The sequence below is a fragment of the Neltuma alba genome, unplaced genomic scaffold (assembly GCF_004799145.2).
Source record: "Neltuma alba isolate B1F8T4 unplaced genomic scaffold, ASM479914v2 tig00012074_pilon, whole genome shotgun sequence".
Lineage (NCBI taxonomy): Eukaryota > Viridiplantae > Streptophyta > Magnoliopsida > Fabales > Fabaceae > Neltuma > Neltuma alba.
Genome location: NW_021636635.1, coordinates 341,977 through 357,744, shown reverse-complemented (window position 1 = coordinate 357,744; position 15,768 = coordinate 341,977). Strand labels below are relative to the sequence as shown.

Here is a 15,768-nt window from a genome sequence, read left to right as displayed (position 1 = left end):
CTTTCTAGGTTTTCTCTGATCATTATGGACTTCAAATCTAAAGCATGTGTGGAGCCACCTTTGGTACGCAAGTTCCTGGACCATACCAAATCTGTCCTCATGCGGTCTTTCAACTTGCTCTGAAAGTTCTTCATTGACGTGCCTTAAACAAGTTTTTGTCGTACAGAAGCAAAATTTCTAAACTCATCAAAGTTCAAGGGAAGTGCTAAACTGCTCTTATTCTTCAGTGTTGATGTTTATGTTCATAGACTGGTAAGCACGGAACAGATACTACGTTTAGAAACAACTGTTATCATTTGAAAACGATGGCAATAATCAGTATTTTTAGGAAAATTTTATTTCAGGACGGAACGGTTGTGATGCTTTCTTCTATTGTTTGGTTCTAATGGTGGCCCGTGTAAGTTTTTATGGTTTCTTTTTTTTTTTTTCCCAGCAAAGTAAGTTTTATGGTTACATAGCCTAATTTCTCGGATATTCTCAGTTTGAAACCTTATAACTCCCACCAACCCCCCCCCCCCCAAAAAATATTTCTGGAATTCTAAGGAAGGTTTTCCGTTCTAGAAATTTTCAGGACCATTCAACAAGAAAACTAAAGCTATATTCACGGAGAAAAGATACTGTAGTTATTAAAAGAAGGCCCCGTGAATAAATTTCTTCAATTCAAAAGGTTAAATTGTTAAATGAAGGCCGAAACTAGTTTTAATTATGATCTCTACTCAACTTATTAAGTAACTGTGCATAGGCTACCAGTTGGCTGTAAAATCTTGTCAACCCAGAACATTTGAACAAGTAAATTGTATGTGCTTGGGAATAATCAACGAATATTTTGTGCTTCCTTTCTTCATTCGGTGATTTTTCCTGTGTTATAATTGTTGCCTGTGAAGTGATCAGCTTCGTTCCTACTTCTCTCTTTTCTAATTGAAGCTCCATGTTTTTCCGCCTGAATTCCAAACCTTCTAGCTCGAATTCTTTAGCGGATCTAAACTTCAGGGCCATATCATTCCTACCAGAATCATCATTCGTCTGAAATCCAGTTAGCTGCTGTTGCAGCAACATTATCTGCTTCTTGACTGGGCTTGCATTGACTTCAGCTTTAATCTGCATCTCCTTTATTGTCTCTTTGGCAATATCTAGCTGCTTTTCTTTCAACACACTCTTATCTTCTCTTGAAGCATTTTGTTTTCTGTCTGTAAAGAAGAAATGTCTGCATTAAGCAAGTCCATCTTTGCTGTCTTTTCAGCTAGTTGCCTTCGCATTTGAGCAATAGCTGATTGTTTTTCCTTCAGATGCTTTAATTCAATCAGTTTTCTTTCGAGTATGGCTTTCCTCTGCTTGTAAGTCCTTACTAAATTCTGTAACGACTCTATTTCAGTGACATTACCTAGTTTGTCACCACTTGTCAAAAATTGAAACTTGCGAAAATCTTCTTCATGTTGATCTCGAGGCATTGTAGTCTTAGTCTCCTCCTCTTCTTGCCCCTGCAATACTTAAAGTTAGCGATCAGTTTCTATAACGTTTATATTGATTTTTTGACTAATGACAACACAAACAAGAGGCGCTTACTGCATGAGTAATATCTGTAATGGTGTCTTCCCTCTCATTGAGCCCATATTGTAAGTGCGAGCCATGGCTTCCTTAATTTATCAATGGCATCGAAACAATCATGATACGGAGCCAACAAATCAAGTTATAATGATGTGAAAGAGAGGGCTTATCGCCACGAAGTTTGTGTTGGTACTGAAAGCATTCAATTTTTCTTTTCTTCATGATAAATTTATGATGAGGAATTGGAGATGGCTGGAGATCTGATATTAGTGTTTTTCTTTGCATGAGGGCTAGTTACTATCTGTTTTGCTGTGAGAGCAGCAACTGAAGCTACGACCAAGAAGCTCACCCTGACTATCATGATTCATGAAGTCTCCTGCCAGCAGCTTAGAACGATTGGGCTCTGAATTTCAGGAACTATATCTGATTTCTTACCGTCACGCTATTCCTATCTTATCATAAGGGGGCCGAGTTAAAGTGAGTTTTGTGAATGAGTTGTGGTTAACTTCTTTTAACAACGTCAACAAACTTTATCTGATTAGATAAGGTTGGAGCGTTCTGTCCCGCAATAGAATTTCATGCATCTGTATTTGAGCAGAATCCAAGACAATGAAATTTAATGCCTTTGGAGGCAAATGTCAACGATTAGTTTGCAATACAGCGTTTGTATCTGAACACATGTACCCTTCTATTCCTTATCATAGGTCACTTGTATCCCAAAAGTTTGTTTCAAAATATAAATCACTTGTAGTATAATTAATGATCTTTTTCCAATTTTACCCCTATTAATTTAATAAAAAATTAATTAATCTCTTTCTCAACTTTTCATTTTCTATGCAATCCATCCCCTCCCCCCTCTCTCAACTTTTAATAAGGGTAAATATGAAGAAAAAAAAACTGATTAATTTAATGTATTTTTTGGTTTGCGGGTTTGAGATACAAGTGACTTATAATAAGAACAGAGTGGTAAATGAAAAATAAATGGCAGATGGACCCTGCCAGAGGAGGGGACAGCAGGGAGAGAATCATATTTCCTGAGATTTTCTTAGGTGGATGAAGCTGAGTCAATCATAAAGAGAGCCGTAAACATTTCACGTGTACCTTCGTACATGCTTGGCCTAGTCGACCTATCTTTTGTAAACCAGTGCACCTTTGTAATCCTTTTCATGGTTGGACGGCAATGTGCTTGAATGACACTTGATATTGTGGTTTGATTCCCAAATAAATATGTAGCAATATTTGTTGGGAGCAAGATATCTGGCATGGACATGGTTCCAAGCTATAGGAAGAGATAAATCAGTCACTAACAGTGGCTCATATGATTCGCGAATCTCAATAGATAACAGATAATGGGTCTATTTCAGGTAAGACTTGTGGCCAAGATTTCAGCAATATAGAACTCGGTACCTTTTGACTGATTAATTTATGGACCTTAGAGGGACAAATCACCGGTTCATTATGAACTAGTGCTCAACACCTGAAACCTAACAGATTGATCAAAGATTTAAACGAATGAAGCACATTAGTTGCCCCTTGATTGCATCGTTTTATAGATCGTTTAAAGACTTAAAGAAGAACGTAATTCTCTGAATTTTTTTTTTGGAATAAAAATATAATTCTCTTTTTGACTTAAATCCATAGGCTACTTTTATTAAATTTTACAAAAGCAGAGTCCATTTTAGTAATGTTTGGAAACAAATATTACACTCACTAACATCCAAAGGAAAAGCAAAACAGAGAATGCAACCTACCGCAAAAAAAAAAAAAAACAAATAAACCTGTATTACAACCTCATGTCAACTCATCAAATACTTAGCCAAACAAATTCAAAAATTACAAATTACTCTTCCGGTCCTTAGTATAAGACCAATTTAATTAATTTGATTAGATTAAGAAAGTTAGGTAAGTTAGTTAATTAGGGGTATTTAGAAAAAATTGATAAATATAAGAAATGAGTCTTATATCTAAGACTAAAACCAACTCAATAATTGGGTTCTATATTAAGGAGCGGAAGAGTATTTAGCAATTAGCGGAGTAAAATAATAAGAGCGAAAGTTGAAATCTTAGAACTAAAAACCTAATAGCACATAAAACAGTGAGTATGCAAAACTTTAACATCCCAAAAAAGAAAATGATGGTTCAAAAACTCTAAATGTATATAAGTATATAACAAATATAAGAGCATATCAATTTCTTTTGCCCAGCAGCATCCTCTCAAGAATACTCTTAACTAAAAATCTCCCATCATAAACATCTACGACTTGACTTTAAAGTTAAGACCCTAATCCTAGAAAGCCTAAAAGTCCTAAAGATAAAAAATAATTACAAAATATTGTTAAAATATAAATAATAAGATGTCATATATGTAAATTAAATAAAAAGTATTGCAATATAATAATAAAACACATGAAATCTCTACTTGACAACTCAGTCTAAAATAATAAAGAGAAAATTAATTGTTTAGTATTTTAATTTAGGACTTAGTCCCTCAATTATAATTCATTGTAACTCAGTCTCTAAATTTTTTATTAGAATAAAACTTGGTCTCTCCTATTTTCTCAGTTAATAAGTTAATCCTTATCATCATACGTTCTCATCACCCAATCATCCCATGTGCCACGTGACAAAAAACATGGCTGAGGCGGCTTCCAAATAAGCTCCAAATTTCATCCATTTCACCGATATCCCTTCCCCCCCATTTCCATCATTGACCCTCTGTCATAAGATCACACAGTAGAGAGCAAGGAAAAATATGCAAAGGAGACACATCAGATCACTCTCAGGCTTTAAGTAGTTATGGGAGCTTGGATGTGCCTGATGGCTCTTGGGATGAGAAAAAGCTGCCGTTTATGGTTATGTTGGAATTCGGTGTTCCTAGAGTTACTTTAAATTTTGTCGTGCTATATTTCACTACACTACAGAGACAGGTTAATTTTGGAAATGGATTATCGTTCAGTAATTAGAATCATGGGCCAATTGAGATAAGGTCGCCGTTCGCTAGTTATGTGAACCCAACCTTTCTTCTAGCTTCGCGAGTCAGCATTGAAAAGGCCAAACTTGATCAAGAATTTCTTTTTTAAAGCGAAAAAAAAAAGTTCATTAAAGCAAATTAATCCTTCGGTCAGTGAATACTTCAAAAATGATAGTGCTTGTCAATCTCCAAGGGGGAGAGAGAGAGAGAGAGAGAGAGAGAGAGAGAGAGAGAGAGAGAGAGAGAGATTGCCCTTCAATCCAATAGTGTTGTGCCCGATGGCTCCTCCAATTGCTTAAAGCCTGTAAGCGATATGATACATCTCCTTTGAATATTTTTACTTGCCCTCTGCTGTGTGATCTTAAGACACAGCCTCAACGAGTGGAAACACGGGTAGAGGCTGTGGGTGACATGGATGAAGCTCCGAGCTTATTTGGAAGCCATGCTTTTTGCTACGTAGGATCATTGGGTGATGATTTAATGTGAATTATTTATGATAAGAATTAATTTATTAAATGAGAAAATATTAGTAATTAAGAGCCTGCTTATTTTTGTTCTTTGTTTTCTTGTTCTCAAAACAATTTTATAAAATTGTTTTTTAGAACAAGTTTTGGCAACAAAAAACAAAAAACTTTGTTTGGAAAATAATTTTAAAAAAAATCATATTTGAAAAAAATAAATAAATAATTATACTTTGACATGTGGTGTATAAATTTTATTTCTTATATCATGCATGAAGTCACACGAGTTTTTCTGGGAGCCTCTGGAGTTCTTTGTCATGGAACTGTGTATTCAAGGGTGGGAACTGCATGTGTTGCAATGGTGGCTCATGCGTTTCGTCTTCCTGTTTTGATCAGTTGTGAAGCATACAAGTTTCATGAAAGAGTGCTACTTGACTCAATATGTTCCAATGAACTAGGTAGTTCAGAATGAAGTTTAGAATAATCAAAACTAATACGAAGTGTATTCTCTTGCAAAAGTTGGGCATTTTCTTATTCATTTACTTTCTGCTTTGCAAATGGGGCGTTAATGCATGATATATGGATTGAAAGGAAATTAGGAACTGGATTTGAGCTAGATTTAAATTGCTTACAGGTAACAAGGAAGCTGTTCCGTGTTCCTCGGAGAATGGATTTAACTTATTTGGACAATTGGATAAGTAAAGACAACATGCAGCTTCTCAATTTAATGTAAGGTCTTAAGTACAGATTAGGGCATGGTAAGTTGGCTTGTGTTTAAACTTCAACTATGGTGTATTTAGGACGATCACTTTGTTTACAAGGTTTATCTACTATAGGATTAATTTTTTGTATTATTCTGTGCAGATTTGTATGGGATCAATTTTTAGCATTTAATTCAATGTGATTATCTGGAGACTCTGTATAGTTGAATGTTTGGAATTCCATTTGTTGCGGTCTTCTGTCTGTATTTTCCTTTGGGGAATAGAGGTGCCAAGTATGACATTATCTGAAAGAAGCTTAACTCTATACTTCCTCTTTGCTCATATTTCTAACTAATTTATATGGACCAATGGAGTTAGTAAAAATTGGTTGATGGTGTTAGTTGTCAAATATTATGACTGTTCCAATATCACCCTTAATAACATTTTATCCTTTTCTGCACCTGCATGAGAGTGCGATCATGACATGCTTCCAATACAATGGATACAACCATTAATCATTAATTATAGAATATTTCAATTCCCAACGAAGGGCATTATTGAAAAAAAAAGATTTAATGCCTCATAAAATTTGTGATGTAACATATGTCAAGGGCCATTAGATCCTTTTAGAATGTGACTCACAATGGGGATTAGGTGGAGTGGCTTTGATTATATATATGACACGAAAATATGTTTCCTGTAAAAGGAGACTTGCATTCCTTGTGTAGAGGGGGCTAATATCTGTTTTCTTTTTATATTTATTCTTCCTGCTGCAGGTTCCTCGGACTAGTGTCGCCACAATTGTACGTGAATATGGAAGAGAATACTTGTTGATATAAAGAAAGCAAGCGACATGACTGAAATATGATTTTGATTTTGATCAAGAGAGAATGAAAATTCAAGATCTAATTAAAGTATTAATGTCAAATACGAACGTTTTAATTGTGAAAAGTTGTAAAAATCAAAAGAAGAGTCATAAAATTGAAAGCCTAGGAATGATAATTTTCTATGTACTATCAATGTTAATTAACAAACTTTGGTATCTGCATTCTTTGCTGGAAGCCGTTGGAAGTTAGGAAATAGGAATCACTGCCTTTTTACCGATGACACTTGTATAGTAGAGGGTACTTTAGCACATGTTCATATTATAGTTTGAGGACAGAATAATATCTTTAAGAGTAGTTGTTGAAAAAGATACTATCAATATTATTAGTGCCTATGCATCTCAGGTTCGGGCAAAGGCACACCTTAAAGATAAGTTTTGGAAAGATATAGAGGGGTTGGTTCAAAGCACACCACTTGAAGAAAAAAAATTTATCGGTGGGAATCTTAATGAATATGTCGGTAAGAAAGCAGGACAATTTGGTGGGCTCATGACGGTTTTGGTTTTGGGGAGCTTAATAATGGAGGACAATCTATTCTTGACTTTTTTCTTGCATACAATCTCAAGATTGTCAACACTTGTTTTAAGAGAAGCGAGAGGAGCATTTAATCACGTACAAGAGTAGTGCCTCAACATCACAGATTTATTTCTTTTTGGTTAAATATCCGGATAGAAGATTATGTACTAATTGCAAAGTGATTCCTGGAGATGGGATGACTGCCCAACATAGAGTACTTATCCATGATTTACATTTTAAGAGTTTCAGACACAAGTATCATCAAGTGGTAAAACCCAGGGTTAAGTGGTGGCAGTTAAAAGGTGAGAAGTAGGAGTTATTTAAAAGGACTTTTTTAGAGGAAGGGATCTGGGAGTTGCAGGGAAATGCGAACATGATGTGGGAAGTGATTGCTACAAGGGTTCATATGGTAGTTAAAGCAATTTTGGGAGAATCCAAAGGTCATGGTCAAAGAGATAAGGAGACTTGGTGGTGGGATAAGAGTGTGCAAGAGAAAATCAGACAAAAAAGAGATTGTTTTAAGACCATACATTTGTGCAATAATGTAGAAAACTGGGAAAAGTATCGTTTGGCTAAAAAAGAACGAACGCAGCAGTGAGCGAAGCACATGCTAAAGCTTATGAGGGGTTTTATCAGGAGTTAGAAACAAAGGCGAAGGAAATAAATATTTACAAGATTGCAAAACAAAAAGAGAGGGAAAAAAAGAGATCTGGACAAGTGAAGTATATAAAGGATGAAAATGGTAAAGTGCTAGTTATTGATGGCAATATTAAGGATAGATGGGAGGCTTACTTTTACAAGTTGTTTGACGAGGAAAGCGAATGTGCGACTCAGAACTTACAGGATTTGCTAATTAATGAAGATGATCAGAATTTGGCTTTTTACCGCAGGATCCACATCGGAAAGGTTAAGGCAGCCCTCAAAAAAATGGATGATAAATCCTGATTTTAATAGATTATTTGATATCTTTTTGGAGATATTTATTAATTAAAGTGGGATAAATTGCATTGATTGTAGGTATTTTGAATCAAATACTAATTGCATGAAATTAGAGATTTAATAGGAGATCTTATCATATTTTTGTCTCTTTTTAAATAATTGATTTTGGATTTTATGATAATATCTCAACTCATCTTTTGTAGGCCTCAGAAAAAGAAATAAACATAAAAGAAAAGCTGAAACAAAAGGAAAAGAATTTAAAAAGAAAAAAAAAGAAAAAAGAAGAAAAAGACGCAAGAGATGGGAAGCACGGATTTTGGAAAGATATTTAGATATATATTAAATATATCAATTGCAAGATATGGAGGCCACATACGACACGCCAACTGCCCTGTGTGTGTGTGTGTGTGAGGACGCACACTCATAGACACCACACTCATACACGGCCTTCCTCCCTTCCTTATTGCCATATACCATCCGATTTCACTGTCCTTCTTCAGGGAGCAACACGCAGCCACTACTTCATTGACATCATCCACAAATCATTCTTCCTAGTTCATCATCACCACGGCGTTCTCCCTTTTCGTTGCTTTCTTTATTTCTTTGCTATCAATCCTTCACATCCATTCTCTCATCGTAGCCTCTATAGATTCTCATTGCTTTAAATATATTGTGGATTCTTCTAGAGCTATGAGAGGCTAATTTCCTTGTGCTTCTTGAAGATGGAAGATAGCTTGAGCTTGGAGCTTCAACTAAGGGAGTATTTAGTTTTCCAATTAATTTTTTCCTGAACTTCATTAGATTTTTCCTGCATTAGGATTCTTTTTATTTATTTTAGAGACTGAGATTATGCATTATAATTTCTGTTAATTGGATTTTTGCAGTTTAATTTGAGTTGTATTACTTGGGATTTGAATTTATATATATTTCCTTTGCATTCATTAAAATTATCTTATCTGACGCGTTGTTAGATTTTATGATTGAGATGTATTGCAATTGAGTGTCTCCGTGAGCATTCTTTGAGAGGGAAACAAGTTTTATTAACTCAATTTAAATTGCACATCAAGTGATTTTTAAAAGTGGCTTAATAACTTGATTACTATCTAGCGTTTAGGGTAGTTAAGTGTTGAGTTTACTTGACCCAAACTGTGTTTGGGGTTGTTTTTCTTAACTTGGTGTGTTATTTTACTTTCATATCTTTTATTAAGCAAGGATAGCTATACTCTATTTTCAAGAAGCATTCTCATCACTGATTTTCTAAAACCCGAATTTGTATTTTTCATTTTCTCCTTATTAAAAATACCAACAAAAAAAAGTAGTTTAGATTTATTTCTTACTTTCATAATTAGTTTTATTAATTGAAAAATCCTTTTTCAACCCCTCTTTTTAATTCTTTGTCACTTAGTTAACTTAGGAATTAATAAAAAGCTCCTCAAGAGACTCGACTTGAGTTGTACTTTACTGCATAATTTGATTTTATTTTTGATTTAACCCAAGACGACTTAAAGGTTCAAATCAAGTGGCGTCGTTGTTAGGGAGCCAAGTAATTGGTTCCTTAGTAAACTAAGTGTCATTTTTTTTAATTTTCTTTGAATTTATTTTTTTTCTCTAGTTTAGGTTGCATTTGCATATCATTAAAAAAATTCAAAAAAAAATCCTCATTTTATTTTAATTATTTTATTTTATTCTGTTTCATTTTATCTTTTATTCTATTTGCATATCTTGCATTGCATTTTGCATCTTTGCATTAATCTTCATTTGTTTTCGCACATTGCTGTTCTGAATTTCTTTATGTATGACCAGAGATAAAGAAACCCTACTTGACGATCCTGAGTTTGACATACCTTTAAAACAACTTAAAAGGAAAAGTAAGAAAAAGGGTCAAAAGAGTGATAGGGAACTTCTTTTAGAGCAGCACATCCCTAGTATACCTAACTGAATTTTAGACATGGCTGATCGTATTGAAAATAGGGGTAATGGTGAAAACAGTGGAAATGGAAATAGGGGCAATAGGGACAATAATGGTCATGAGGAAAATAATAGGCCTAGGAATAATGGTGAAGATTAGAGGAGTCTTAGAGAAATAAATAACTCTACTGTGAACTTTGATCCTCATAGTTTTTACAATTTTAATGCCAATTTTGAAATTGAATGTAATTTGATTAATGCTTTGCCTAAATTTTTTGGCCTTTCAAGAGATGACCCCTATAGACACATTGAGACCATGATGATGGTGCGCTCCACCATGAAGCCCCAAGGTGCTGATGTCGAGGAAGTTTTGAGGAGAACCTTTCATTTCACTATGGAAGGAAAAGCTAAAGAATGACTAAAGTCTAAAAACACTTCCCCAGCACTACACTATACTTACCTGGGAGCAACTCAAGACTGTATTTCTTGAAAAGTTCTTCCCTGCCTCCTGGTCTTCTAAGCTTAAGAAAGCTATTTTTAGTGCACAACAAGATGAAGGAGAATCGTTTTATGAATATTGAACCAGGTTTCTCACCATGATGGCTCGTTGCCCTAATCATCAGATTTCCAAATCTACTTTGGTTCAGTATTTCTATGAGGGTCTTTTGCCACTTCATCAGAGAACTATTAATGCTGCTGCTAATGGTTTGATAGTCGATCTCACTCCACAAGGTGCCTGGGACTTATTTGAGAAAACTGCTACAAATGATCAACAGTATGGCACTAGAGACAGACAGTTTGTGAGGGAGGTAGCTTCTTCTTCTTCTACTGATGAATTGAAGTTGTTTATGGAAAAAATTGACAGAATACTGGAGAGGCTAGAAAATGACAGGGGCCCAAAACAATGCAATGCCATGGGTACTTCTCAAGCCCTGGTAGCCCCAAGTTGTGAATTTTGTGGTTCCCCTATGCACCTTAGTAGTGTTTGCCCATCTAGAATTGAGGAAGTTTCTACAATGTATCAAAGTCACCCTAACGATCAGAAATGGGACCCATATTCCAACACATACAATGAGGGATGGAGAGACAATCCTAGATTCAGTTGGAGGAATAATGAGGCTAGAGGGCAGAATCATTTTTCACTAGGCAATGGTATTCCTTCTAACCAGTTTCAAGATACCTCAAGAATGGTTATTCCACTCCAGGATAATTCACTCTCTCAACCAAAGAGTGATGAGACCAGTCAACTCCTGAAGAGTATGTCTGCTCAGCTTAATAATATGGATACCCAATTAAGGAAAGATAAGGCCTTGAATGATAGCCAATTCTCCTCCATTGCTTCGATTCTCCAAAAGATGCAGGGTGATACGGTGAATGATAGTGCTCAATTAACAAACCTTTGTAAAAGGTTTGAGGCATTAGAAATGAAGAATAACACTTTAACATCTCACCTTACTCATGTTTCCAACACTGTGATCGAACTGCAAGTTAAGAATGGGGGTGGACTACCCTTAAATACTGTGATCAACCCCAAATCCCTTAATGCCACCAATCTGACAAGTGGGAGGATGACGAAGAAGTTGATGAGGAAATTGAATGTGATAGCCCTCCGTTACTCCTATGAAGCTGAAGCACTCCGAAAGTGCCAAGAAGAAAGAACTGATCGACAAGAATGCTGAAATTACTCAAGATGGAGCAAGGTCTACTGATGGGCCAGGATCTCAAGTGGCAAGTCAACTACTTCTGGAAGAGATCAATGAAAAAGCTCCAACCACACATGAGAAAAGCGAATCAACCATGCAAGGAGCCTTAAAACCAAAAGATAAAGAGGTAAAGATTTCTGACATTCCCTTTCCTAATGCTTACTTTAGAGGTAAGAAGCTGCATGATGATCAAACCCAAAAGGAAATGATTGAATTCTTTAGTAAGCTAGAAGTAAATATGCCTTTTCTCAACATGATTAAAAGTATGCCTGTGTATTGTAAGTTTCTGAAGGATTTGTGCACTCACAAGAGAAAGTTTAGACCTAATGAAAGAGTTCTAATGTATCAACTATCTTTAAGCCTCAACTTCCCATAAAGTGCCAAGATCCAGGTGCCTACACCATTCCCTGTACCATTGGACCAGTGAATATAGCCTAAATCTGTTTACATTGCCCTAAGAATCAAAGCAGTTAAACCCACCAGTGTTGTGTTATGGTTAGCTAATAGGTCTATTAGGCACCTTGATGGTATCTTAGAGGACATATTGGTTAAAGTGAAAGACCTTGTTTTCCCAGCTGATTTTTATGTCCTAGATGTGTCTAATGAGTTAGTCAGTGAGTCCACTCTCATCCTAGGTAGGCCCTTCCTTAGAACGGCAAATACCATTATTGATATGAAAGAAGGTGCCATAACCATGGAAGTTGGGAATCATAAGATATGCTTTAACATGTATGAAGCCATGAAACACCCCTATAAGGATTACTCTTTGTTAGGTGTTAATGCTATTGATTTGGCCATTAAAAAGGCAAGGGATGATTTTGAATTGAATTTGCATGATGATAACTACTTGCCTATGCCTGTTAAACATGATTCTTTTGAGCTTGATGATGCCATGTCTGCTTATGATGAGTATTTCTTCTCTCTTCCTTCTATATACTCTCTTTTTGATACTTGTGATAGCGATATGATATATTCTGATTTTGAGATTAGCAGTACCCTCTCTACTTCACAGGTTTATACATTTTCTCTTTGTGATACTGACTCTACTTTTGCAAGTGACCTTAGTTTGGGAAAGGATTTGCTTCTTGAATGTGCAGATACTTTTATCAACATGGAATCTGAGATTGTAGCTAAAACTAATGATGTTGGCTTAACAAAGAGGCCAATTTCATCTAGCTCCCCTGTACATGTTTTTTATCAGCAACCAAGGCAATCTTTACCTGAGGATAAAGGGCATTATGAGAACAATTCACTTACACTTTCTAATCACTCTATTATTTCTCCTCATACTTTGAAATACTTGCAAGATCTTGTTTCTAGTTGTAATGTAAGTGTGAAGGATGAAAACCCCACGTTTGTTGCTGCTATAGGTCAACCTGAAGTTGACTCAACACTTGGGAAGGCTAATGAACAAAAGGTAGATTCAAAGGAGCTGAATCTGAGCCACCTAGTTGAGGCTACAAAAGGGAGTTCTCTTTGTTCTCTTAAACTCCCTAAGTTAATCCCTTCTATTGTTTAATCCTCGACCCTTGAGCTAAAGTCTTTGCCTTCTAATCTTAAATATACATTTCTTGAGCATGATGAACACTTGCCTGTGATTATTTCAAATGCTTTATCCATTGATGAAGAGGCCAAGTTGCTTTGTGTGCTTAGGAAAAACAGGGAGGTTATTAGGTGGACATTAGCTAATATTCCTAGGATCAGTCCAACTGTTTGTACCCATAGGATACTACTTACTGAGGACTCCAAACCCATTAGACAGCCCTAAAGGCGTCTTAACCCACTAATCTTAGATGTTGTAAGAAAAGAATTCACCAAACTTTTGAGTGCAGGGATCATATATCCTATTTCTGATAGTAAGTGGGTTAGTCCAGTTCAGGTAGTAGCTAAGAAGAGTAGGTTGACTATAGTTAAAAATGACAATGATGAGTTAATCCCCACTAGGGTTCAGAATTCATGGCGGGTATGCATTGATTACAGGAAGCTTAATGAAGCCACTAGGAAGAACCATTTCCCGTTGCCTTTTATTGATAAGATGTTAGAGAGATTAGCAGGAAAGAGTCATTACTGCTTTTTAGATGGGTTGTCCGGATACTTTCAAATCCCTATAGCTTCTGAGGATCAAGAGAAGACCACCTTTACTTGCTCATTCAGTACTTTTGCTTATAGGAGGATGCCTTTTGGTCTTTGTAATGCTCCGGGTACTTTTTAGCGCTACATGATGTCTATATTTTATGATTTTCTTGAGAATTGCATGGATGTTTTTATGGATGATTTTACAGTCTATGGTGAGTCATTTGATGCTTGCTTATCTAGTCTTGATCAGATCTTAACTCGATGCATTGAGAAGAAGTTTGTTTTGAACAATGAGAAATGTCATTTTATGGTAACTCAAGGCATCGTGCTAGGAATGTGATTTCTAAGAATGGTATTCAAGTTGATAAGGCAAAAGTTAAGGTTATTTCTTCCTTACCCTACCCTTCTTCATTTAAGGACTTAAGATCCTTTCTGGGACATGTTGGTTTTTACCGCAGATTCATAAAAGATTTTAGCAAAATATCTCTGCCTTTGTCAAAGCTTCTTTAAAAAGATGTTGACTTGGTTTTTGATGATAACTGTAAGCATGCATTTGATGAACTGAGACATAGACTGATTACTTCTCCTATTCTGACTATCCCTAATTGGGAACTTGCTTTTGAACTGTCTTATGATGCTTCTAATGGTGCTGTTGGAGTAATACTTGGCCAAAGAGATGGTAAGGTCTCCAAGGTCATTGCTTATGCATCAAAAACTTTGGATGCTGCTCAATGTAATTATACAACCATTGAGAAAGAGTTGTTTGCCATTGTGTTTGCTTTGGATAAATTTAGGCCCTATTTGATCAACTCTAAGGTTGTAGTATTCACAGATCATGCAGCTGTTAGGTATTTGTTTAAAAAGCCACAGTCTAAGCCTCGATTGCTTCGTTGGGCTCTACTTATGCAAGAATTCAACATTGAGATCAAGGATCGAGTTGGAGCAGAGAATCATGTTGCAGATCATCTCAGTCAACTTCCTAGCAATACGAGGGGAGTAGATGATTCCAATTTAGTTTGTGATGATTTTCCTGATGTTGCTCTTAGTACTGTGGGTTTGAAAGAACCCTGGTTTGCTGACTTGGTTAATTATTTGGTATTAGGATTGATTCCTAATTATTTGTCTCCATTTTAGGTAAAGAAGCTCAAGAGAAAAGCCCAATACTATGTATGGGATGAACCATACCTGTGGAGAATCTGCAATGACCAGATCATTAGAAAATGTGTACCAGAGATAGAATTCCAATCCATCCTTTCTACCTGCTATTCATTGAGTTGTGGGGGACACTTTAGCGCTAAAAAAACCTCTAGGAAAGTATTAGATGCTGGATTTTACTGGCCAACTTTGTTTAAGGATGCTTATTTGTATTATAAGGCATGTCATAAATGCCAGAGGTTTGGGGGGCTAGGTAAAAGGCATGAAATGCTGCAGCACCATATGTTATTCTATGAGATATTTGATGTTTAGGGAATTGATTTTATGAGTCCCTTTCCACCATCTACAGGTTTTAATTACATCTTGTTAGCAGTAGATTACTTATCTAGGTGGGGTAAAGGCCATCCTTACTAGGAAAGATGACGACTAAACGGTCTACAAGTTTCTTCAGTCTATCTTTTGTAGATTTGGGTTACCAAGGGCTATAATAAGTGACAGAGGTACCCATTTTTGCAACCGAATTATCGATGATTTGCTTGCAAACTTTGGGATTACCCAAAAAACATCCACTGCTTATCATCCACAGACAAATGGGCAAGTAGAAGTTTCTAACAGAGAAATCAAGCAGATCTTAGAAAAGATAGTGAAGCCTTCGAGAAAGGAATTGGAGCTTGAGGTTGGAAGAAGCACTCTGGGCATATAGAGCTGCCTTCAAAACACCAATAGGAATGTCTCCATACTAGCTTGTTTATGGGAAAGCATGTCATATTCTAGTTGAATTGGAGCATAAGACCTACTGGGCGGTGAAGATGTGCAAAATGGACCTAGAGGAATCTGGTCTGGAAAGGAAGTTGCAGTTACAAGAACTAGAAGAGATGCGGTTGGATGCTTATGAGGGTTCCTGCATAT

The 15,768-nt window shown here is 36.0% G+C and overlaps 1 protein-coding gene across 1 annotated transcript; it reads left to right on the top strand.

Annotated features, from left to right (window-relative positions):
• The first annotated feature begins 11,722 nt into the window (after positions 1-11,722).
• On the top strand, positions 11,723-15,562 carry LOC114721918 (uncharacterized). Its single transcript, XM_028907811.1, has 6 exons — positions 11,723-11,798; positions 12,099-13,045; positions 13,508-13,829; positions 13,911-14,014; positions 14,251-14,799; positions 15,446-15,562. The coding sequence occupies exons 1-6, from the start codon at positions 11,723-11,725 to the stop codon at positions 15,560-15,562; spliced, it is 2,115 nt and encodes a 704-aa protein (XP_028763644.1).
• Positions 15,563-15,768: the final 206 nt, after the last annotated feature.

Bases quoted from the DNA above. Each gene is read 5' to 3' on its own strand.
- LOC114721918 (XM_028907811.1), top strand. From the start codon at position 11,723: ATGCAAGGAGCCTTAAAACCAAAAGATAAAGAGGTAAAGATTTCTGAC. The intron at 13,830-13,910 runs GTACTTTTTAGC...ATGATTTTACAG, and splicing joins TGGTCTTTGTAATGCTCCGG to TCTATGGTGAGTCATTTGAT. The intron at 14,800-15,445 runs GTATTAGGATTG...TATCATCCACAG, and splicing joins CTGACTTGGTTAATTATTTG to ACAAATGGGCAAGTAGAAGT.